This window comes from Alosa sapidissima, chromosome 17 (genome assembly GCF_018492685.1).
Source record: "Alosa sapidissima isolate fAloSap1 chromosome 17, fAloSap1.pri, whole genome shotgun sequence".
NCBI classification, from domain to species: domain Eukaryota; kingdom Metazoa; phylum Chordata; class Actinopteri; order Clupeiformes; family Clupeidae; genus Alosa; species Alosa sapidissima.
In genome coordinates, this window is record NC_055973.1 from 29,713,609 (window position 1) to 29,738,905 (window position 25,297).

General features: G+C 43.2%; 2 protein-coding genes across 3 annotated transcripts in view; both read right to left on the minus strand.

The window, feature by feature from the left end:
* Positions 1-77: 77 nt before the first annotated feature.
* On the minus strand, positions 78-22,425 carry oplah (5-oxoprolinase, ATP-hydrolysing). Of its 2 annotated transcripts, none has more exons than XM_042068261.1 (27): positions 22,240-22,425; positions 21,373-21,628; positions 20,866-21,057; positions 18,694-18,808; positions 18,130-18,253; positions 16,699-16,894; positions 15,936-16,101; positions 15,088-15,226; positions 14,402-14,469; positions 13,780-14,096; positions 13,448-13,560; positions 12,524-12,694; positions 11,896-12,033; positions 11,371-11,509; positions 11,018-11,130; positions 7,486-7,637; positions 7,053-7,213; positions 4,722-4,823; positions 4,194-4,368; positions 3,606-3,790; positions 3,327-3,473; positions 2,694-2,828; positions 2,375-2,524; positions 2,134-2,291; positions 1,534-1,694; positions 1,331-1,428; positions 78-967 (listed from the first exon to the last, which is right to left on the minus strand). In XM_042068261.1, the coding sequence occupies exons 2-27, from the start codon at positions 21,541-21,543 to the stop codon at positions 809-811; spliced, it is 3,945 nt and encodes a 1,314-aa protein (XP_041924195.1). In that variant the 5' UTR covers positions 21,544-21,628; positions 22,240-22,425; the 3' UTR covers positions 78-808. The 2 variants fall into 2 exon arrangements, with proteins under 2 accessions (XP_041924195.1, XP_041924196.1); XM_042068262.1 differs by having other exon boundaries at positions 22,226-22,425.
* Positions 22,426-24,042: 1,617 nt separating this feature from the next.
* The window catches only part of shrprbck1r (sharpin and rbck1 related), a 9,582-nt gene continuing 8,327 nt past the window's right edge, over positions 24,043-25,297 (minus strand). The window contains exons 13-14 of the mRNA XM_042068218.1: positions 25,102-25,245; positions 24,043-24,887 (exon numbers count right to left, since the gene is read on the minus strand). Of these exons, the coding sequence (XP_041924152.1) occupies positions 24,810-24,887; positions 25,102-25,245 (222 nt within the window). The 3' untranslated portion in view covers positions 24,043-24,809. The remainder of the gene's footprint in view (positions 24,888-25,101; positions 25,246-25,297) is intronic.

The window sequence follows — 25,297 nt, forward strand, 5'->3', positions numbered from 1 at the left end:
GTTTTTTTGTTTTTTTTTTCATTTATAAGACAGTTTATGATGTCACTGGAGTTATTTAGAGAGATGAATGACAAATGTAAAGAAAATCAGGTTTTTATTTGAAGTAAAACCAACCATTTTAAAACTACATCACTCAAGGATATTGTGTTGTTTTGTGTTTATTTTATTTATTTATTCAGCTATTCATAGCCCCAAATGAAATATACAGTTAGTCTAAAAATACTGGCAGGTGATGTCCGTGTGTGCATGTATGGAGTGTGAGTACGTCACAGTGTAAAAACACTCATTCCAATTATGGCTACAATCTGCATTGCATCACATGGCAGCAGGAGGTTCTCCTCCATAGTCTTATCAATGGTCAGATATACCCCCACCAAGCTTGTCCTTCACACACTGCATGTGTCCCTGGCCTGAGGTGGGTGATAAGAGTGATATCTGCTGCCTGTTATAACAAACTGCATGTGTAATCTAACCCCCTGTACAGTGACGTATGACTGCAACATGTGATGTGTATGCATTATATGACATTCTGTAATAAAGGTGAGGTGTCACAAATGTTTGTAATTGATTTCAAAAGGTAAAAAAACAACTTTCATAAAAAGAAATTTAGATTCCTGAAATAGTTGCCATTCAGACACACCGCTGTATGCATTGTGACAAGGAACTCCTGACACATGAATAACTTCTTCCTACATTCTCATGACAGAAACCCCACACACTTTCTATTCCCTTTCAACCCTTCACATTTTCCCCTTCTTCTTTTTCTTTTATCTCCATCTCTCCCCCCACCCACCCACCTATCTTCTCCTCACACACTCTCTTGTGCGCGGCGGTACTCAAACACGCTTCCTCGCTCGACAAAGGTCTCGTTGAGCCGCCTGCGCTTGGAAGGCAGAGTTCCGTTGCCATCGTCCTCCTCCCCCTTCCCATAGCCCCCTCCTCCTGGAGTGTATAGACTGAACATGTCCTGCGGACACAAACAAACTGGACATTACATACAGAAATACCTGAGGCAGACATGCATGAGACGCAATAAAATACTTAATAAAATACTTCCCAAACATCCACCAAGAAAAGATAAAAAGCTCTTCAGCGTGTGTGCACCAAAGTCTATAACTAATGGGTGAATATATTTTATGGAAAATGGACCATGACAGTCAGATGTCCTTAATGAATTAGCATTAAAGAGAATAGCCCCAAACATTTTACATATTAAAGTTTAGACACTAGATACACAGTCACAGTCTTACAGTTCAAGACTATCCTAGTTTTGCATGTTTAAGTTTACGACTCCTGTTTAAGACATGAACAAGTCCAAGCCTGTCCTCACCCCAGGCTCCAGGCTGACTGTGGTCTTGGCCCCCAGGTTTAGAACTCTCCCATCAGCCCGGTGAAGTAGATTCAGACCGGCTTCTGCACTCTCGCCTCCTGAAAGAGCATGAGAAACAGATGCAGGAAAGAGATAGTAAATGTAGTTCCACTAAGATAAAAAATAATTAATCATCACTGAAAGGCTATGGCCAGGATGACTACCGTTCAGTCCGTATGGCCGTGTAGACCGTCTCTCTGTCAAAACGGACAGGACCACTTTCTCCCGGAACAGAAGTTTCCGAATCACCCCGTCACCCCCAAGATAATGCCCTACACCTCCTGAGCCTGGCCGTAGTGAGAACTGCTCCAAGATCACAGGGTATCTAAGAAACGGGTAAGAGTGAAGAGTGTAGATTAGAGATTGTTAATCTTGGATGCGTATCTATTTGCCATGTACTGTATTCCAAGCATTCTCTATGTAAATGTATGTCTAAATGTTCTGCTTTGGCAATGAAAAAATATTTGTCATGCTAATAAAGCTCACTTGAATTGAATTGAATTGAATTGAATTGAATTGATTGGAACGGAAAGGGTTCGCCGGAAGAGATACATAGGTGCACAGGGCCAAAACATTGACAAACTGGTGAACTGAAATCAATGATGTGGAGTTTAAAATACACTGGGCCAACACATAATGTATTAAGGCAGTTTTTTACCCACTTACTTCCTGTCACTTTTCACCGTCCTATCTGAATCTGAATAAAAACGAAAAGGTCCAAAAATATACTTTAACAAAAGTCAGTATTTACTAAATAAACACACCTCTTCTCCAGAATTTCTGGATCAGTGATGCGTGTGTTGGTCATGTGACTGTGGACCCCACTTCGCCCATTCCAACCAGGGCCTGCACCAGCACCCCCGGCAACGGTCTCATAGTAACCACTCCTCTCATTCCCAAAGGACACGTTGTTCATGCAGCCCTGCCAAGCAGAGAAATGGATGAGAAACAGAAGGCAGAGATGCTAGACATGCATAGCATACACTTATACATAGTTTGACTCACCTGGGAGGCTGCACAAACTTCAAATGCATGGAAGATGACATCTACAACCCTCTGTGATGTCAGCACGTTCCCCCCCACCACAGCTGCATTCTGGGACGGCTGGAGGATGGAGCCGGGGGGAATGATCACTTTGATTGGAGCAAGGCAGCCCTAAAACAGAGAGATACCGAGGGTCATATCTTATCTCAGATAACACAACTATGCCATCAGCTGAGAGGCATATCTCATTTGTGCTTTAGAATGTGTCAAATAGTGTTTCAAAGACCTGGTTTACAGTGTATGTGTGTGTGTGTGTGTGTGTGTGTGTGTGTGTGTGTACCTGATTGAGTGGGATGTCTTGGCCCACCATACAGCGCAGGCAGTATATGAGTGCTGATAAAGTGATGGCACGAGGAGCATTACAGTTCCCCCACACTTCTGGCCCCGTGCCTGTGAAATCAAACACTGCACTGCCCTGCACAGAAACAGACACAGAAACAGCTTGTCAAGTCAAGTCAAGTCGGCTTTTATTGTCAATTTCTTTACATGCACTGGTCATACAAAGAATTGAAATTTCGTTTCTTACTTTCCCATGCAGACATAGACATACTTTAAATACAGACATAGACATACTATAGACATAGCCATAGACAATAAACATTAAATTAAAGTGCAAGACTGAAATATAGAACATGTATGTATCAAAATAGAAATATAGGACATATATATAAAAAAAATAGAGGTAGTAATGTTGCATATTTATATAGTCTTAACAGTTACATGAAGTTTAAACTTGTGCTTGTGTTATTGTGTATTATTATTCCTCATCAAGTCAAGATTACTGAATTGAGAGAGAGAGAGAGAGAGAGAGAGAGAGAGAGTGGAGAGGAGGTGGAGGGCAAAGAAAAAAGGCAGCTCTAGGAGGACAGTCAGAGGGAGATGAGAGACACCAGGGGTCTCATGACTCCCTTACCTCCTGCTCGTTGATCTGCACTCGCAGCCTGATCGGTGTTCCATCGTCCATGCGGTCCTCTGATTCCACTTCCAGGGAGCCCGTCTGTTGCCGGCGACGACGTGCAAATTCTTTCAGCATGTCTCTTACAGCCAACTCTGCATTGCTCTAGAATGAATGAATGAATGAATGAATGAATAAATGAATATGTGTGTGTGTTTAATTTGTATCATCAATATTGGGTCCATAGGTTGATTATCTCTTACAGCCAAACAAATACTGCTTTAACAGTGAATTCACCTGAATGTAGCCCATGTATGCTTGAACTACAGCCAGCCCGTAGCTCCCAATCAACTCGCTCACAAGGTGACTCCCCCTCTGATTGGCTGCTACCTGTGCCCGCAGGTCTGACAGGTTGTCGTGGAGATTGCGAGTCCCGGAGCATCCTGGGTATTGTGCTGGAGCCATGAGGGCCTCTGTGACAGCTGTAGGAGGGTGGGGGGAAGGTGGTCTAGGCTGATGACTGGATAACTTTCATTTAGTTAGAAGAACCAACTTGGCCAGTTCCCCCAGTTAATCAGCAGCTGATACACGGAAAGTTCTAACCTCATTCCCCCAGTTGTGCAAGGAAGAGTCTACTAGGCAGAGATATCTGAGGACTATGGCTTTGAGACATCCAAATAATTTAGATGTGTGTGTTCAGAATTAAAAAAAATAATAATTTATCCAGCATTTATCCAGTCTATGACAAGCCAGTTCAAACATGAGCGAAGCCTTCATTGCATCTTGCTTACAGAGATTTGTATTTCTCAATGCGTTTCTCCATCCATTCTGTATAGTGTATATTTACCATTTCTCTCAAAGCCAGCCCCAACAGTCACAACTAACCTTGTTCCTGGAAAACGCCTCCGGTGACCAGCTTGAAGGAGGTGAAGACGGCCCCCTCTTCCTGCAGAGATTTGGAGTGAGGGGGCATGGAGCCTGGAGTGATGCCGCCGATGTCAGCATGGTGCCCCCTGCTGGCCACAAAAAATACAGGTCCACTCACACCACGCCAGAACACCTACAGGAGATAGAGACTGTAAGTCCTTGCGTGGGCAAATGAGTGACAGAGAGTGAGTGAGTGAGTGTGTGACAGAGAGAGAGACAGAGTTAGTGAGAGTGTTCAAGAGAAAGAAAGATAGAGAGTAATATAGAGAAACAGAGTGTGTGAGAACAGTGTAGAAATAACTGAAGCACATGAAGCGGAAACAGGAAACAGAGAGGGAAGTGCTTAGAGTTAATGGCTAGCTGTAGCGTAACCTGAAGAGGCAGAGGAGAGGAGAGCCAGAGGAAAAGACAGGGAAAAGACAGGGAATTGGCTATATGGATGGGTCCAATACAGCACACTGGCTGGAGTGCTGAACGCTCACTCACTGGGGTAATTACAGTAAGGTCCGGCAGGTGGCTTCCTCCAGCACACGGGTGATTACTCAAAATCACATCACCCTCCTTTAAAGTGTTCCCAAGTGCTTTGAGCTGTGATAGAAGGTTGAGAGAGAAAGAGAGAGATAGATAGAGAGAGAGAGCGAGAGAGAGAGAGAGAGAGAGAGAGAGAAAAGCAGGTTAATTGCATTTTCATATGAAGATGGACCTGTCTGTCAACAAAAATTAGATAGATAGATAGATAGATACTTTATTGATCCCCAGGGGAAATTCAAGACCCCAGGGGAAATTCAAGAATGTTTAATGAAAATTAGGGCTCTAAGTGTGCCATGTTTAACAGGTTCTGTGTTAGAGTAGGAATGTCTAGCATGCATACCAGATAGTATTTCACCAGGAGTTTATAGACCCTTTCAACAATAAAAACAAAAACAATGCTTGAACGTTCTATTTGGTTCCCAATCTACTTCCTCTGCATTAAGATAACATATGGAATGTTAAAACGGAAGCCTTGTGGGGCCAACTATGTAAGGGATAATGTATAGAACGCCGGTCATTATGGGGAAAATAAGTCCCGAGAGGGCGAACCGGACCCCGACGCGCCAGCGGAGGGGTCTTGTTTCGCCCTAAAGGGACTTATTTTCCCATAATGACCGGAGTTTTATACATTATCCCGCTTATTATACGGCTACTTGCCAAAACGAAAAAATAAACTCCATGATATGTCTCTTTACACTTATTTGTTACCGTTTCGTCGTGGCTTTTGCTGAGAAACAAATAGTTCGCAACACACGCTGAACTTGAATCAAACATTCTTTAGAACACAGCTGATCAACCGTCTGCTTTCACTTTTGAATGAAGTTTCAAGCACAAACTCCGTTGCCATTGACAGCGGTCATTCTTGTTTTCAGAGGTCCTTTCCCAAGAAATAATGACCGCTAGAACTTTCGGAAATCCCATTCAAGTCAATGGAGCATTCTACTTGCATTGTGAAGAGCCGTATAATAAAGCAAAGATAATGAATGCGTAGCAAGATGGGTCGTAGTACATGTCTATGAGGGCAAAGTGGAGTTCAGTCAGAGACGGGCTCTGGTTCGGTTCCCGACACAATTACAAAAATAACAAATGATAGGCCTACACAAGACAAAAGATGCCGAATGGAGCGGCGTAGTCAAGACAGACAACTCTCTCGCGGACAGCCACATAGCCTGCAGGTTTTTCTTCTGAGCTCTAATCAGTTTTTACAGCTGACATTCCAAACCTAATCATCCATCTCTTAGGCAGGGCACTGGCCTGTCCAGTGGTTCGCCAGAGTAATGAGACCTGTGCCAGCACTGCTGAGCTCAATAAGCAGCCATAGGATAGATAGATAGATAGATAGATAGATAGATAGATACTTTATTGATCCTGCATGACTTTGCCTTTGAAACTATTAAGGTTACATTTGTATTTTACATTTACATTTATTCGTTTTGTTATACATATGACATATGTAAGTCACTTGTTGTCCAAAGTGACTTACATATGTCAACTAGGCTGACAAGGTATTACAAGGTTGTCCACGGAGCAACTTGGGGTAAAGTGCATTGCTCAAGGGCACAACAGTGGAAGCCAGGAATTGAACCCACAACTTTCAGGCTACTGCATGCTAGCCCAGCTCATTAAGCTCTACACTGCCACTGCCCCTACATAGAAGGTGTACTGACTAGTATCCCCTGTTACTGTGCTGATGAATACAGTGGGTACACAGCAGGGGCGGAGTGGGGCACTAAAATCCACCGGGAAAATTCTGATGGCACCGGCCCCCCTCCCATCATCATTGGATAAACCAGAAACACATTCCCCATTTCCAGGAGGCTTTGCTCCATTCTAGCCCAAGCCTGCGTTAATTTAAGAACAAACAAACAAATTAAATTGTCATTTTTTTTTTATTTGTGACCATGAAAGTTCTGTAACGCCTGAATAAGACAAAAATGAATTAAGATAAAAAATTAAGGCTAGCCTTCACAAAAATCAGCATGGGAGAGATGAGTGTGCAGGGTAACCATGAATAACATATAGACAGTGAGCGAGTGGTATAAATATTGGTTGGACTTCTTAGACCTCCGAAGTGTAAGTCTCGAAGATTTTCACGTAATATTCTGTAGGCCTATGTGTTTCTCATGTACATGCACGGCCGCGTTAAAAGCTCTATGGGCCGGCCCGCACCGGGACGGGACGGCCCACCGGGAAAACTCCCGACCGTCCCGATTGCCACTCCGCCCCTGGTACACAGTGGATGAGAGGAAAACACCCAGGAGGAGAGGGGAAAACATGGATGCTCACCTGGTACTGCACCGTCTCCTGCATGGCCCCCAAGTGCACAGGGATGTGGGGAGCGTTGGACACCAGCCCTCCGTCAGGGCCGAACACAGCACAGGAGAAGTCCAGGCGCTCCTTTATGTTGGTGGAAATGGAGGTCCTCTGGAGAACACGGCCCATTTGCTCTGTGTGTGTGTGTGTCACGTCAAAAATTGATGGAGAAAAGAGAAATGGTTTAGATTAGAATACAGTATATCTCAAGTATATCTGTAGGTTTTTCAACCTACAGTCTACTGCTTTTATCCAGATTGCATGTCACCGTAGGCTACATCTCTCTGCCACATTAGCCCCTAATACCTCTCAGCTGTCCCCTTTCACTCTAATCTACATTCATTTCTATTCCTCTACTCCAATACTCTTCACCTCTCTCCTCTCCCTCCCTCCCCCAGTGTCGCACCTGCGATGCTCATGAAGCGGTGAGAGAAGATGGACAGCTGGATTGCGTTGAGCTCGGTGCCCAGCACGCACTGGGAGTCGGTCCCCACGCCGATGCACACATCACCTTTCTCCGTCAGCTGTGCTGTGCAGCCGGGCTCCACCAGAATGGTGCTAAGACAAATCAACAGAGGCTTTTACATCCTTTACACACAATCAATTAAATGTCAAGTTGGGGGTGGGTGGAGTCTTTATTATTTGATTTGACAGAGGCGCAAACTTATACTTATATTTGTATCCAAAGCGACTTACATATGTCAATTATTACAAGAGTCAGTCACCCAAGAGCAACTTGAGGTTAAGTGCCTTCCTCAAGGTCTGCTGCATGCTAGCCAAGTTCTTTAGCCACTAAGCAACCACCGCCCCCTTTGACAAACAACAGTAGGTCACCTCAATGCTCCCACACACAACACAATAGCTTTCGTTCATGCATGAGACACTTTGCTCATTGTCTGACTTTGCACTTTGTTATTTAAATTAGGGCCCAACGTGGCAAATAAAAATGGACATGGTCAGCTGAACATTCACTCTTACTTTGACATGACACATGAAACATAGACATACACAGTGTTGGGAGTAACGAGTTACAAAAGTAATGTAATTACTGTAATATATTGCTTTTTGCTGTAACGCGGTAATGTAAGGCATTACAAACAACTATTGGGTAATATTTTACTCGGTACAAACTTCAGTAACGCATTACAATGCATTTTAACCTCAAATTGAGTGGTGTTATGTTTTGATACATATTCGCAAACAACTGCGCAAATAGCAGAAGTATCTCCTGTTACTGGTTGAAGATGACTGTGGCTGGCTGCAACTGACTCGATGGACATAAGCCTACTCATTATTTTCAATTTATCAGAGACAACTAGGATATGAAGAACAGTTAAGTGCACTTCGTGTGTGAAACCGAAAGATCTCTATACCTCGCAAAATACCTCGCAAAACCTCTTGCAACATTAGCTAGCCTCCTAGCCCTAGCCATCGTAGCTGCCAAAAATGTAACAATTTCGTAGGCAACCACAACTCCACAAATCAACTCAAGCGACTGAGTGAGCAGGCAGTCCGAGATAACTGGTTAACTTCCCGCAGAGCCGGAAACATTGCAGACTCGTAGACCATGGGACTCAGATGACAAGTATTAGGCTGGACTATTACGTAGGGCTGAATTTCTTTGCGATTTAGCAATACTGACTCAAGTGACTCAAGTGACTCGCAAAATAGCACAATTAATTTAATGACACATCTAGAGCGGTGCCACGCTAACCTTTTTGATTCTTGATAAAGCATAAATGCTCTTCATGTCAGCTTCGTGCTGTGAATTTCAATGAAAGAGAATGAAGGGATAGAAATGTAAAAAAGATGGGGACTTGGACTTAAGTCGCAAAAACAGTGACTTCAGACTTGACTTGCGACTCCACTCAAAAGACTTCAGACTTGACTCGGACTCGAGCTTCGAGACTCCTGAACAAGCTGTATTTCATGCAATTATTGCTTTTTTAATCTAAATTTATTAATGTATTTCTATTTTATTTTACTGCTACATATACTTTGTGAAACGTATAACGAGCCCTTTGCCATAATGTGCAATGTAACGAATGCGCTACGTGCGCACACTCACAGATATAAATGCATTGACCATGGCGACAAGAAGTCCTCCCGGAGTTGTGCCTTTTATCATTACTTTTGGTTACAAAAACTAACTGCACAGAGGAAATAAGCGAACAGCTACATGCAAGGTGTGTGGCACCAGGATAAATTATGCCTATTCAACAACGTCTGATTTCACCAGGCATCTCCAAACGCACCCAGATAGGTCAGTCACTTTAGGCCTAGCATATATCGTCACAGATGACAAGCTAACCATCGCAAAGTGTTGTTCTAATGCTGGGAACAGGCAGGGATGGGCAAAAATACATCAGAATGTATTTCAAAATAAAATACCTAATACTCTCATTTTTAATGTATCAAAATAAACTACACAATACAGTAACCATATTATGTATCAAAATAAAATACTGTATTTTTGTATTTAGAAAATACTTTTTTCAAGAAAGTATGGGAGCACTGCAAAAAAAGCTTTTTAATATCCCAAACATTTAGCCTATTAAAACTATATAGTAAAAAACAATACAATTTGGCCCGTCATACCAAATAGTATCCAAAACGACTGACAGAGCTTTCAATTAACCACATTATAATCAATAGGCCAAAATCATAATTGTGTATCTGTGCCGAATTTCGTAATTCAAGTCCAGTGCAGAACTGAATAAGAAAATCCTAAGGCTACATATGTATCTTGAAGTTCCAGTATGTGAGAAACTTGATATGCCTTAACATCTCCAACCTCAAGTATGCAGCTAATAAGGAAATAGAATTGTTATTTAATTAAACAAGGTGAACTTGTTCACACTGTAGAATGCAGAAATGTTTTTTTTCTGTTAAAGATTGGCATGGAGACAATAGGACATGTTTGCCTTTCAGTCAGTGTCCTTATGTGAACTTGCACAGGTAATCTTGCTCATCTTTACTTGCGTATGACTTCACACCAGTGCTTCAGACCAGAGCTGATGCTTCAACAATAGCCGTCACTGAAAAGCTGTGAGTGTCTGTGAACACAGCTGTTCTCACATTAGCTGATTGCGATAAAAATAAACCATTGTTGCCTAATTACCAATTATTCATTACACCTGTGTGTAGTATCTACTTTTTAAAGTGTTTTTCACATAGTATTTTGCAGTATTTCTAAAATACAAAAATACACACCAATAAAGTATTTTGATACAAAATACAGAGCCATTTCCTTCAACCCAATAAAATACAAATGACAAAATACTATTTTGTATTTGAAATACAAATACATATTACATGTTTCAGAAATACTACCCATCCCTGGGAACAGGCAGATTACATCTTTATAGTTGGCCATATGATGACATACTTAGGTTAATACTGTATTTCACCAGTTAGGGCACCAAAATGGCCAGCGGCGGCACTGTGTAGCCTATCTTGACAAGTTTTGGGTTACAATATACAGGTAGTGGGCTCTCTGTTGATTTTAATGAGTAGGCCTAAGCCTAAAGTTACAGCATTTCTATCACAATTGACCAGACTTCGACCTTTTATCTGCTTTTAACAAAATTCTGGCTATGATTGTTCCTTGTATTGCATCATGAGCCATCACTGCGTCTATTGCATTCTACTGTTGTTAGCCTGAAGCCTAGCTCAGTCATTATGTTATACCACATCGCCTCCATTAGAAGTGCAATGAGCTGCATTGAGCATAATAAACTGCATTTAGAATTCCAAATCCATATTTCTAGATATTTTGGTAAAAGTAACTTAAAAGTAATACAATAGTAGTGTAATGCCTTACAATTCAGAGACAGTAATATTATAATGTAACAAATTACTTTGAAATGACAGTAATAAGTAATACATAATACATTACGATTTTGAAGTAACTTGCCCAACACACAGAGACATCATACCTATTCTTGTCAATGATGATGGCAGGACCCTGGAGGCTATGCTCACATGATAGCTCCTCCCACAGGTACACATTGGTATCCAAGCAGCCGTCCTCAAAGTAACACTTGGTGACCTTAGTAACAGAAGAAGATGAGCAATTTCTCAGACATGCGTTATTAAAGAGGCCACTTTCTGCACCTGATGACTTACTCGTGAAGTCTTTTGGGGCAAAACAGCCCATGCGCTTATAAATAGGTAAGGGTCCAGCAGAAAAGAACTCCAAATTGTTTGGTGCCCTTTGGAGTACCGCATGTCACTCAATCTTATACACAGAAGCTGTTATCACACTCAAGGGGAAGTTGATTGGCTGTACCGTTGTGGGTTTGGCAGGAGCACAGTCTGATTTAGCATGAATCACTGATTTAATGCCCGATGTGCCTGACCCTCTGATCCGGATGTCATCAACCATGATGGGTCGATCAGGAATGGTAAAACCAAACTCTTTCAGGTATCTTTTCAAAAGAAAGAGAGTGAGAAAAAAACAGGTGAAGAAGGGTAAGACACGTAGATCCTGCAGATAGAGTCTTTCATGTCCCCAGGGGATAATCCTTTTCATACCGCACTCCATGCTCCAAAGCTCATAATGTGGGCACAGCACCACATATAACACAGATGTAACACCTGACAGCACACATAACATGGGACATATCAGGTACTCCGGTACTTCAAAGCATGTCATGAATCCAACAGCAGGCACTCATAGAGGCTATCACATGTTTACTTTGGCACAAATGCGCATACACCTCAGTTGAGTGTGCGTGTGTGTGTGTGTGTGTGTGTGTGTGTGTGTGTGTGTGTGTGTGTGTGTGTGTGCACAGTTGACCTCAGTTGACCTCACCTTTTGGTGAATGCAGAGCGGAAGTCTCCAGCGCGGCAGGACTGAGAGTTGCCTGGGTAACCAGTGGCCGTTACCATAAGAGCGCAATCAGTTTTCTCATAGCGCAGGTGAAGGAATACTTCAGTCTTGATCTGAGCGCTAATGGAGGGAGAGAAAGACAAAAAAAGGATAGAGTGAGACAAAAAGAGTTAGAGATGGAGGGATTGAAAGGGAAAAAGGGAGATTTTTCTGTTCTGATTCATTTCCATGTATGGCTTTTGCATTCTGTGCTTCTGTGAGGTGGTAGCTGATTTAGTATAAGTATAAGTATAAGTATGTATACTCTTTTGATCCCGTGAGGGAAATTTGGTCTCTGCATTTATCCCAATCCGTGAATTAGTGAAACACACTCAGCACACAGTGAACACACAGTGAGGTGAAGCACACACTAATCCCGGCGCAGTGAGCTGCCTGCTACAACAACGGCGCTCGGGGAGCAGTGAGGGGTTAGGTGCCTTGCTCAAGGGCACTTCAGTCGTGCCTACTGGTCGGGGTTCGAACCGGCAGCCCTCCGGTTACAAGTCCAAAGTGCTAACCACTAGGCCACGGCTGCCCTAGAATTTGTGGCCATCCAGGCTAAAGTGCTGACCTGCTGAAGCCTCTGGTCCGGAGCGTGTCCTGGCAGCGCTGGGACAGTGCGTCCACCCGGCGGTCAAGCTCGGTGAAGGAGCGCAGCTCATACTGCAGGGAGCACGGCTCCTGCACCTCCTCCACAACGTCGGCCAGAGCTAACCCATACGCAGACAACACCCCACTGTACCTGAGGGAGGGGAAGAGAGGGACAGAGGGACCGAGGAAGAAAGAGAAGAGAGACAGAAAAGAAGAGGGACAGGTCATATTGTCGGCCATATTTTCTATTCTTTCTCTTCAAAATATTTCAATGTTAACAGTATTTTAATAACACAAGGTACAGTATGTGTTGTGCTAAGGAAGCACATTCCTAATGAGTTCTAAGGAGGATGAAGAGAGAGAAACAGACTGACAGACAGGCATAGTGCAAGACATATGAGGGGGACAAAATGTTCTAGGCCAGCTGTGTTCTGCCATCAGGCTTATAAATCATGGAGCAGAAGGCACAGAGAACACAGGCACTTAGACACACACACACACACACACACACACACACACACACACACACACACACACAAAATGACAAGTCCACAATAGGAAATGCTGTCTTGCTGGCTGTAAGATCTACCATAATTTCCCGACTATTAACCAAGGTTACACATTGATTTTGCAAAATTTCTTCAGCCGTTAGGTTAATACACAGGGACCAGCAATATATGGGAATGCATTTCTTTTCTTCATTCTTCGTTATAATTAAAGCATGATCTGATTCTAATTCATTGGGATATTGCGCACTGTGATTAATACACAAATGCAGTTTATACATTATTTTTATTTTTTTCCCCCATTTGCATAAAACATTGTCCTGCAGTTTATACACAATGCGGTTAATACACAGGAAATTACTGTAATCTTAAATTGTAAGATTAACAGTGGGAAATACTTGTGAATGAAGACAGTCTTCATGCCCAGGGCACGTGCAATGGCACATGCATGTTGGCCACCGGCCCCTCCAAAGCAGGCCAACACATGCTTGGATGTGTCATGGCCCTTTGCCTGGAAACAAAGCGGTAGTCATTACTAACGGAAGTCCTCATCCCACAACATGGTTATCCCACTGATAACAAATGGCACAATATGCATCCTCCATTTTAAGGAATTTTATCACCTCCTCCAAGGAGGTTATGTTTTCGGTGCAGTTTGTTTGTTTGTAAACAAGATTATGCTACAACGACCAGGCCGATTTTATCCTCTATTAAAGCATCACCCCATTACCTGTGTGAGGGCTCTGATTGGACGACACATGGCCTCATTGGCCACACGGATGAAACCCATGGCTACCTCCTCTACACTCATTTCGGTTTTGCCACCCCGTGCTGCACCGCTGCTTTTGGGCTGACTGAGACCGTTGGCGCTGTTCTTCGCTTGACCCGACAGGAAGTGGTTAATCTCCTTTGTGAGCTGGCGGAAGTGACGCATGGTCTCCTCGCTGGAGAGCAGCTCATTCTCGCCGGGGCCGAAGATGCGTGGGAAAAAAGCGGGCAGGAGCCGACCGAGCGCCAGGTTGGCATCCGTGACAGTAAGAGGGCCACCTATAAAAGAACGCCACATATTTGTTGTGGAACTGACAGTAATTGCATGGGAATATGTATGGAAAAGGCGACTCTCTCTGACCACAACGTCTATGACATGTGATATATAACATACTTCAGCTATTGCATAATGTCAGTGAAAAAGAAGAAAGAACAAAGAGGAAACAAATCATTTAAAGAATGAGAGAAACAATGATAAAAGAAAAGGGAAAAAACTGAAATAAAGAAGAAAAGTCAAAGAGAAAGGGGCATTTGTAAAGAAAACGACACACAAAACAGGGGTAGATCTGAAGAGGTTCTCTCACCCTTTCTGTAGCAGGCTGGCCCCGGGTGCGCTCCGGCTGACTCCGGTCCCACCACAAACAAGCCGGACCTAACCCAGAGGAACGCATCCGAAATACATCAAGAAATGAAACACTTAATCGATTTCATTCTCTGAGAGAACCAGTGTGCATGTTACATGCTACCTGATACAAACACAATGATTGTTGTTAATGTATAGACCATAGGGTTATATAAACTCAAACTCAAACAAGCTCAAACAGCTTTGAGGTCAAAGGGTTGTCTTTAACTGGGAACACATTCCCTGAAACAGTGCTTGTATAGCGCCTCAGGACAGGGTCGCGTATGGGGAACTGTGAAAGGCTGCTGGGCTAAGCCAAAGTCCTTTTAGGCAAGTCCCTCCACTCGGCGGCCATATTGCAACGCTTTTTGGGCACTCATCGGGCATCCTATTCAGCAGAAATGCGTGTGCGCAAGGCTTCATGACACCAATCTTGCTCCAGTGGCGAGTTCACAACACACGATTGGAAAATGTCTTCACAACACAACATATGATTGGTTCAATGTATTCACATCACACCACATGATTGGCTCAATTGGCCATATTGGCATTACAAACTAACCCCATGCATTTCTATGGAGGATTTTTTGAGTGCTGTGTCTCCTCATTAGAAAGGCTGCTGGGCTAAGCGTGGGAGAGGATTCTAACCTGAAGAAGAGGCGAGAGCCCCCGCCAGCCGCGACCGTGTTGATGTCCAGCTGCGGGGCCTGCAGCGTGACCCCTGCCGTGGTCGCCTCGAACACGTGCTCGTACTGACCAGCATAGCGGCTCACATCTGTGGAGGTCCCTTTGGTTGACGAAAGGTCAAAGGTGAACGAAAGGTTGATGAAAGGAAAGGTGAGTGAAGCAAAGCACCTAAAAGAATTCATTATCTCTTGATTAGAGTTAGTTGGTCAGTTGGTCTTTGTTGACATGCTTTACTGTGCACCTCTGGCATACACTGTGCATTGTTGTGTACTGTTATATGAGAGACTGTGTGAGGGCTCATGTGCACTCAGGTGAGCTAGCTGGCTGAACAAAGTCAACATTGCTTGATACATATCAACCCAATTCATGCTCTTCCATGATCTCAGTCATTGAGTTTTCCGTCCGTCTCCAGTCCTCACTATACTCACCCTCACTATTGGTACTATATTCACCCTCCCTCTTGCACATCATTTGCTACATGATTTGTCAACCTCACCTCCACACCGTGTCTAACACATATCTCCTTCCCTCTCTACTGAGACTGTGGACTGAGCTCCACCCTGGCCCCATTTCCTTCCCCTTTATTGTCCTCTCATCTTAGTAACTCACCTCTCCTCCCCTACTGTCCAAACAACAAACAATACAAATACATTCCTACACACACACACGCACACACACACACGCACACACACACATGCACACACACTTCTTCTCCCGAACATGCACACAAACACAATCATCCTCTTAGCACAACGGCACTTTATACATCCATCTCATCTTGGCTGCTGATTGTTCTCTGATCTCCTTACCCCCCATGTCGAAGCCGATGACGGGCTTGTTCTCTGTGGAGCTGTAGGAGGTGATGGCGTAGCCCACCACGCCGCCCGCTGGCCCCGACAGCACGGCCCGCGAGCCGCAGAACTGTTCCATCGGGGTCAGCCCCCCGTCTGACTGCATGAACAGCACATCCACATCCTGAGCCAGAGAAAGAGGGGAGAGGGGGGGGACATGGCATGACAAGTCAAGTCAAGTCAAGTCACGTTTATTTATAAAGCACTTTAAAACAACAACAGCTCACCAAAGTGCTGGACAGGCAAGTTAGTACGACTTGGTAGACAACAACAAAAACAACAAAAAAAAGACAACAAAAAGTAAGGATAACATTATTTACAGGCAGACAAACAAATAAATAAATAAACAAGACAATCAGACTGTGTCAAACGCCAGGGCATAAAAATGGGTTTTTAGGTGAGATTTAAAAACACTCAAGGAAGGAGCCAGGTGTATATGTAGGGGCAGCTCGTTCCAGAGCTTTGGTGCAATCACCGCAAAAAGACAAGACATGGTGGGGTGAAGAAGTAAAGGCATGAAAGACAAAGAAGAAAGAAAGAAAGAAAGAAAGAAAGAAAGAAAGAAAGAAGAGAGGACCAGAAGGACAGAGGTGAAAAAAGATAATGTATGGGCATGCTGCAAGAACAGGGACATTTCACCAGATTTGCAAATTATTCAAATGGAAATGTTTTGGTCCTCATGTCAGTCCAACCAGACAAACAGGGCAACACAAAGCCTCACCTTCAGGCCTCCTTTGAACCCAGAGGTGAAGCCACGCAGATACTGGCGGATTTTGGGCGTGAGGTAGGCATCTGCACAGACTGTGTAGCCTCTGGGCACAGCTCGTATCATGGGCATCACTTCACTGGACAGTGACACCTGTGTGAATCCCAGTTTCCGTGCCAACGACCCCACAGCCTTCTCATGGGCAGACCACCTGAGACACATAAAAACAGCCAAGTTTGATTTAGGGATGAATTGGTTGATGATGAGGTCTCATTTCAGCAGTATTAAATCCTAGGCAACATAAAGAAGAAAGGTTTAGGAGATCACAATAAAAAAAGAGTAAGATCTGCATTGATCCTCAAACTGAGTTGTCACAACAATGTATTGACATTGTATAGACATAGATATTTAAATTCAATTGATTGTCACTTGTTATAGATGCATATTTTACCCAAGTAGTCAGCACTCCAACATTCACTGGACACATACTGTATAACTGTGTTAATATTATTCGGAATGCATAGATAACCTCAGGAGAACTGGGGCCTTCTGAAGGTGCCTTTGATAACAGAGAGATACGAGAGGAGAACTATTCCACTGCCAAGTCCAACAACAACCACCCTGAGACAATACAATACAAGAGGTCAAACCCCAAGCTGCAAAAACAGAGAGAAATCAAAGTGTGTGTGTATGTGTGTGTGTGTGTGCGTGTGTGCGTGTGCGTGTGTGTGTTTTGTGTGTGCGTGGTGGGGGGCAGGCAGAAAGAAATAAAAAAAGGGAGGGGTGTCAGAGAGACCATTCAGAGAGACCATTCAGAAAGACCAGTCTTTCTTTTGCATTGCTCAGCTGAGTAAAGAAATCCTTTAACCTGTGGCCACACTCACTAACTCTGTAGAGCGGGAAATCCATTAAAAATGACACCCATAACTACAGATGCAAAGCATATTGAATTTCCCCCAACCTGCACTTAGAGTACATTCAACTACTGTTTTGCAAAAGCATGTTAAGGAGCAGATAATGTAAATTGAGCAACCACTATACACCATATAAAACTGATTAACTATTTGCATCTCCTCATTCTCCGGAGTATTGAGTGGTGTATGCGCACCATTACATAAACACAGCTGACTCATGCTGAGGTGACTGCATCGCTCTTAACACATGGGCGACAGCTCTGGAGGTCCTATGGAGCCATGCTGAGCCTCTGAGGAATGTGGACTGCTATTTCTCCACAACTATCCCCATGAAACCCACACTATCTGAGAGCTCTACTGGATCCCATAGGTTACTCCGTAGACCTTTCGTTCGAGGCAACAACAACTGGAAAAGAGCATTCTTTTCAGCAGGACCAGATCATGCGTTCTGTAGTCTATGATAACATGACAACATGGGCCATGACTCTGCCGTGGTGTGTGTTGGAGGAGTGTGAAACTGGACTCCTCTTACGTGTAGGAGTGCAGCAGCAGCACAGCCAGGCTGGTGATGCCACGGGACAAAACCCCCCTCAAGTCCCGCTCCACCTGGGGCAGGTCCAGCTCACGCCACACCTCCAGACTGTCCCCGGTGCTTCCTGAGAGAGAGAGAGAGATAGAGAGAGAGAGAGAGAGAGATTGGAAAGAGATACGAGATGAAATTCAGGATAATGCTAAGCTAAAGAGCACAGGACCACTAAGCAGTACATGTGGATTTAGATAGATGGATAGATAGATAGATAGATAGATAGATAGATACTTCCAGGGGAAATTCAAGAACATTTAAACGTTCTGCAGTGATAGAACACAGTAATATTCCCATCAGCTCTCAGCTGCTGGCTTGATTCCATCTTCCATCTTAGTCAGTACCAATACCACCACCAATCCTTCCATGGTATGTCATCCTCATTCACTGACCAAACATTACCCCACATCATACCATGAGCTGCCAATAGGCAACTTCAAGGAATGGGTGTCAAGACTTTACTTAGCTTTTTAAGTGTTGCATTTTAAAGGTGTTTGGTGTGCTGTGACTTACCAGTGACGGTGCGTTTTGACTCCTTCCTGGGCAGATGGCAGCCATGCTGTTTGAGGACAACACGCTCATCCACCTCAATCACTTCCTCATACAGCACTTCAGGCACTGACACCTCCTATGGAACAGAATCCACAAACAGGATTTATTCATTAAAGGTGCTCTAAGCAATGTTGGGTAACGTCACTTCTTTCTTCTTCGTTCAAACAAAACAGAGAGCTAGCTCACCCCTCCCTCCTGTGCAATTGAAACTCTCCTGAACGCGCATCTCGTCGTTCAATGGCTCGAAAAGTTTGTTATGTTTCATGGTCCATGCTGCACCAGGCTGCTTTTGTTGCTGTTTTTAAAGCCTGGGCTGTCTACATAGACCGCATTTTTTTACAGTGTATTCAGGGAACAGGCAACTAGCGGATTGTGAGGTGAAAAATGTTTTAGCTTAGAAACCATGTGACATTGCTTAGAGTACCTTTAATGACTTTACATCAAAGACTTGTGTTTGGTGACTTTGTTACCATAACATATCATGCTAACACCAATATCAGCTTTTTCAATTAATTTATTTTAATTTTCCCTACTTTACTTTGTACAATTGTCCTCAGAGATAGCAAGGACCTAGTTGTGAATAGATTCTGTGAATAAGTTACACATGCCCTCCAAACACATGAGCTGTGTTGCAATAGTTAGCTTGAAGAATGAAGACTTTGTTTGTCCCTGGGCCCACCTAGTCATATATTCGCTGAAAAAGTAAATAGGCTAGTGACAATGGCCCCACATTTTTGAGATACCCCTACCGGAGGTAGAACTAAACCCAACAATGTTTTTCCTCATCTCTAAGGTCTCCCATATATGAAATGGATTCTTAGCTAAAAATATTTTACTGTTAAGATTGTTAAATTAGTTGTTATACACCCCAAAACCAAAAAAGAACTAAAATATAGCCTGTCCGTATTGGAGTTAAGGCATATAAATTAGTGCAGATCAATCACACAAGCTCTGAGAGCTTTGAAACTTGGCATGTTTATAGTCAGGAAGTTGCTTTACCTACTAGAAAAGACTGGATGTGAATATCTTGATGTATGGAATGAATAGAGACATGTAAACAACCTAAAATAAGCGGACATGCAAAAAATGAATATCTATGCAGAATGTTTTCATTTACTTTGTAGCTGCTTTACCAGGGATTATCATAGAAACACATATGATGGCTTATGGGAAAGATGGGGTTGTACTGAATCCAACAATAGCAAATATGTAAATATAGTATGACAAGTTAGGGTGTTCTGTCACTCAATGTATGAGGTGTCCAAAATGAAAGAAAACGGAACACTGGCAAACACTTACTGATGTAGGAAACTGAGCCCTCAGCAGGATAGTTCTTCCCAGCAGCGTGTCCAAAGAGAACACACAGAGCTGCACAGTGGGACTGTAACTAAGTCCAGATAACAATCTGATAAGATCACTATAAAAGATCCAGATTGGGCCATCTATTCTCAACCACTTCTGTGTAATCAATGTAAATAAGTGCAAGTTTAAAGTTACACTTCTTTACACCAATATTTCAAAACTCTATCTTCAGTTACTTAACTATTTGGTCAATACCTTTATATATTGAATGTCACTAAAATATGCACCAGATATGGCAACGTAACTGCCATGATGGATCCTATTTTGTTTCAGTTTGATAAATGGAAAATTCGTTAATTCACCCATTCATTCATTCATTTAAATAAACTAGTGGCAGCCTGGTCTTCATGTTTTCACTCTTTGCCAGCTCAAACAGTGTCATGGTTCTGAATCTCTGCTGCTAGTAAAGATTATGGTAGAAAATGTTATTCATGCACAGGATTTATCAATGAGCTACTTGGAACGTGGTCACTGAAAACATTCACTAGTGCCATATCAACGCCTAGTAAGGGAGAGATAATCATTACCATACAATGCTGTTTTGCGGTGAAGCGGATGTCCATTAGTTGGAAGGGTCAGTGTCAGTACCAGTCTGCAGAGGTTACCACAGAAGAGGGAGGGGGGACACTCTGATTTATATAATAGGTCTTTGAGTTCACCAGTGTGTTGGCAGCTAAGCTCAGTTTTGGCAGCTCCAAACGGTTATGGCACTCTCGTCCACTCTTCTCATCCCTCTCCCGCCCGCTCTCATTTGGTGTGCCTGTCACTCACCAGATCAAACAGCTCTGGCCGGGCCTGTGTGCCGATGTGCAGAAGATCCCGGAATCCCCGCGTCACCAGCAGAGCCGTCCTCTCCCCCTGCCTCTCCAGCAGGGCATTGGTCGCCACTGTAGTTCCCATCCTGATCCAGCCAATCAGGGAGGTGTCTACAGGCTGGTCCCTGGGAAAGGCCCGCCTTGTTTCCTGTTAGGCAGGAGTGTGCCGGAGAGAAGGAGGAGGGGCAAGAGGTAAGAGGATAAGCACAAGCGTGCACACACACCAAATCTCTGTCACACACACAGACGCAGACACACACAGACACACACACAGAGCACCATCTACCTCTGAATGATTGCTGCCTTGCTCACATCTTTGATACTTACTTGCTCCAGGTTGATTGCTGATGGTGCCACTAATTGTAAAACCAATTTATTCGGTTCACCAACATCTCAGCTTTTAGCACACCCCCTTACACAGTATTCACCATAAAATTCCCATCTCCACACCTTTGATCCTCACCTGTTCCAGAACCCGGCGGATGCCTTCAGTTGGGGCATCTTTGTAGTTCTGCGGGTCGTGAGAGAGTAGTTTGAGGACCCTCTCCCTTCCATTGGGCAAGCGGGCAAACACATCTGTGAATGTGCCCCCACGGTCAATGGCAAAGTCGAACTTTCCATGTGTCTCAGCCATCTGGACTAGCAACTGTCTAAGGGGGGTGCAGGACACAGGGGGGACAGGATGCCAAACTTTTGAAATTCTTCTGTGGGCTAGAAGGCTGGAAAGGGAACGAAACACACACACACACACAAAATTCATCCAGGTCCATTTAGACATACTCCCTGCCAAAAAGCAGCATTAAAAGCAGCATAAATGTCAAGCATGTGTTTACAAATGTCATACACAGACTGTACAATTTGTACTGGATCAGATGTTATGATAATAGACTACATCAGGGGACAAAGGGAAATGTGCACCTTACTGATTTTAGGTATCACAGCCTTAACTTGATCTTGACCTGATTCATTCATATTTTTCAGATACAAAACATACAAAATAATACAAAAAAGCGAAACGCTCCTGTTGCCAATTGCTTGCAGCTGCCCTGGAATTCGGATCATCTCTACTTTATATTTGTTCAAATAATCTCTTGCTTCTTGTGGACCGAACTAATTAGTCACATCATTCAGTACCCTACAATGGGCATAGACTATTACAGAATAGAGGCAATCGGAAGGAACACATCGTGCGTTAAATAGAAAGAAAGCGATACTAGCGGTTCAAATCGCCGACAGATCATCGCAGCCGACCCAGTAGGCTAATTCTCAAATATTACATGAAAAACTTTATCTCGATCTCATAAAAGCCTACATACCATTGATTACTTACATTGTACCGCTACTAACACCACCAGAGCAGGTTACAGTTGAACTGCACGTTAGAAAACCGCTGCTGTCCAGACACCAGGGGAAGCTATCGACAACTCCAATTTGCTGAAAACCTTACTCCACCTCCTATTCGAGGGGCGGTGCCTAGCAGGTGCCAAAACACAGCTGAGGCTCTGGCCGAGGGGAGATTCTTGCACGGGATGAGTGAGAGCTCTATTAGTAGGCTACGACGGAGTATTAGGGCCACACATGAAGGAAAATATATTTTTGCCATGACTAGATTAAACTCGACATGTCGACTTTAAAGTCACCATGTCAACATTAAACTCGACATTTCGAGAATAAAGTTTAAATGTAATATCGACTTTTAATCTCGACGTATCGACTTTAATGTCGCCACGTCGACATTAAACTCAACATTTCGAGAATAAAGTTGAAATATCATGTCTACTTTAATCTCGACGTGTCGACATTAAACTCAACATTTTGAGAATAAAGTTAGTTTGGAGAGAGAACGACCGCTCGGGACGATTGAAAGGGAGGACGAATGAAACAATGCAACAAGTGCAACTCAATTCAGAGTGTTTGAGTGCAACAATGATTAGACATAGGCCTATATCATGTGGACAAAAAATAGAACATATTAACCTACGTTGCTCAGCCAAATACTTTGCTCTTAGGTCCTTATCACGGAGTTACAGGCGATAAATGCGATGGTCAAAAGTAGCCTAAACGTCATAGCAGTTTATTTATTTATTGTAGGCCTATTATTAAAGTGTTGTTTTTCATCTAAAGGTTCAACTTCATGCTTATGCACTAGAGGCATACTAGGCGCTCTCCCCAATCCTAGACTTTCACGTTGCTTGTTTGTAATGGATGCAAAACAGCCTATTGCTGAATGTCTATGGAGGGACGAATGAAGCTGTCCTCCCGACCACCCCATGTAGGCTAGTAGCCTACATGCACACATATGCACACAAAGTGCATAAATAAAGTGCATGCACACATATTCTCTCACGGGATCAAAATAGTATATATGCTTAGGCTATACCTGTGTTTCTAGCCTCCTATACGTATTGCAGGTGAGATATGGAAAAGCAGTTTTAGAAAAATGAGTTTTGCCATGTTATCCTGGAGAGTGACGGCCTGTGGGTCATGAAGGGCAGTTATTTGGATGTGCAGTGGCCTTAACCACGTAAAACAGAGTGAAATAACATTTTGTATAGAAACATTATATCATTGGATACATATATTTTTATAGATATTTAGCCTAAACGGCATAGGGCATGGCGAGACAGCACTTCACGATGACGGCAATGAGTAGTTAACAGACAAGACGCAATCTATCTGAAATAACACCTATTTGAAGCCCATTTTTCTTTTATGTAACATATTGTGTATTAGTGTAGGCTACATAGCTTAAACTGTGTAGGCTATGTTTAAACAGTAGGGCCTATTGCGAGTTTAATGTCACGTCGAGATTAAAGTCGACATTACATTTCAACTTTATTCTCGAAATGTCGAGTTTAATGTCGACATGTCGACTTTAAAGTCAACATGTCGAGTTTAATCTCGCCATGGCAAAAATATTTTTTTTTTCTTCATGTGTGGCCCTAATACTCCGTCGTAGTAGGCCTAGTGAAGTCTACACAGCACAAGCCTTAAAAAGCAAGTAACATTTATGTGCATGAAAACCTGAAATAGATATTTTGAAACCTTTATTGGCCTGGCCCACGCCTGAACTCAGGCACAGTGTCTGAGAACTTTAAGTCCTGTCATCAACAAAAGAACGATAGACAACAGCTTTCCAGAGTGGCAGTAACCGTTTATTGCATTACATGAGTACAGTCTGGTAAATGTTGGAGATATTTAAATATATGCATATATTATTAAATGAAATATAAAGTTAGCCGCCACCAATACCACACTGACTTGTATTAAGGCACACTGGTAAAATCAGTCAGCCCTGAGGAGCTCATCTAAAGCCTGACTGTACACACAAAAACCTGATCCTTTCATGGCACTCTCCTTGATTTTAACAGGCTTTGGTAAAAACACAGGGCAAAACTCTCACACACAACACTCAGTCACTTGTTGCATACCAATTCACTGAAGAAATCCTATCCATAAGATTAGGTCAACAACAAGGTGAAGGACCATTGAACAGTCAAGACTACAACAGTGCTCCACATGCTGAATGATAGAGGAAGGTCCTCCTCAGCCAGAGAAAGTGCACATAATATGAGAAGACTTTATAATAAAAAAAATCAATTAAGTTAATTTGTTGATTAAAAACCCAAGAGTGCAACCATGTGCACAAAGGAGGCATGCATCTCTTGGCCAGTTTGCTGTGCAATGTGCTGCCTTAAAAACCCAAGCTCATAGCAGGGGTTAGCAAGGACACTTGTTGTCATGGATCAGTAACGCCATGGCTCTTGTTTTTGATGAGTTAACAGGTTAAAACAGCCTGTGTATGGCTGTGTAAGTGAACAGTCAGTGCAGTATTCATCTATACAACGTCTGTCTGGGTTTGCTAGTAATACTCATTGTGAGCTTTGGTTTGTCTTGCACTCAGTGGCAGTTCTGACACTTGGGGTGGCAGCGTTGTTTAGCGTTGCAGCGACATCCCCCACTGGTGTCCCCAGGGCCCTAGAGAGACAAGATCCAGAGGTTAGTAAACAGTTGTACAGGCACATCTGTGAGCAACCATGTTTTCCAGATCTTTGAAGACCATTTCAAATTATTTCAATAGGTGACATTTATTTCACATACATATTGTTTCATCATCTTGTAAAAATGTGTATTTTTTCAGATCAGAAAACACAGACACACTGACACAGACACACAAACTTCCTTTTCTTACCCCAGGTCCCCATCGTGGGCCTCTAGTGACCCAACAGATCTCTGTGTGACAGACCGTGCAGCGCAGCCAATCACAGCCTTCTTTTTTCTGCACAATGATGCCACACTGAGGACAGTGCATGGCCTCACCAGACCGGACAAGAGTCTATGTACAGAGAAATTACATTATGAGGAAACTTCTTCATTCACACCAACAG

Coding starts and splice junctions, on each gene's coding strand:
- oplah (XM_042068261.1), bottom strand. CDS start 21,543: ATGGCTGAGACACATGGAAAGTTCGACTTTGCCATTGACCGTGGGGGC. Junction 2,525..2,693: donor AAGACATCCCACTCAATCAG/GTACACACACAC, acceptor TCTCTGTTTTAG/GGCTGCCTTGCTCCAATCAA. Junction 1,429..1,533: donor ACGGCCATACGGACTGAACG/GTAGTCATCCTG, acceptor ATGCTCTTTCAG/GAGGCGAGAGTGCAGAAGCC.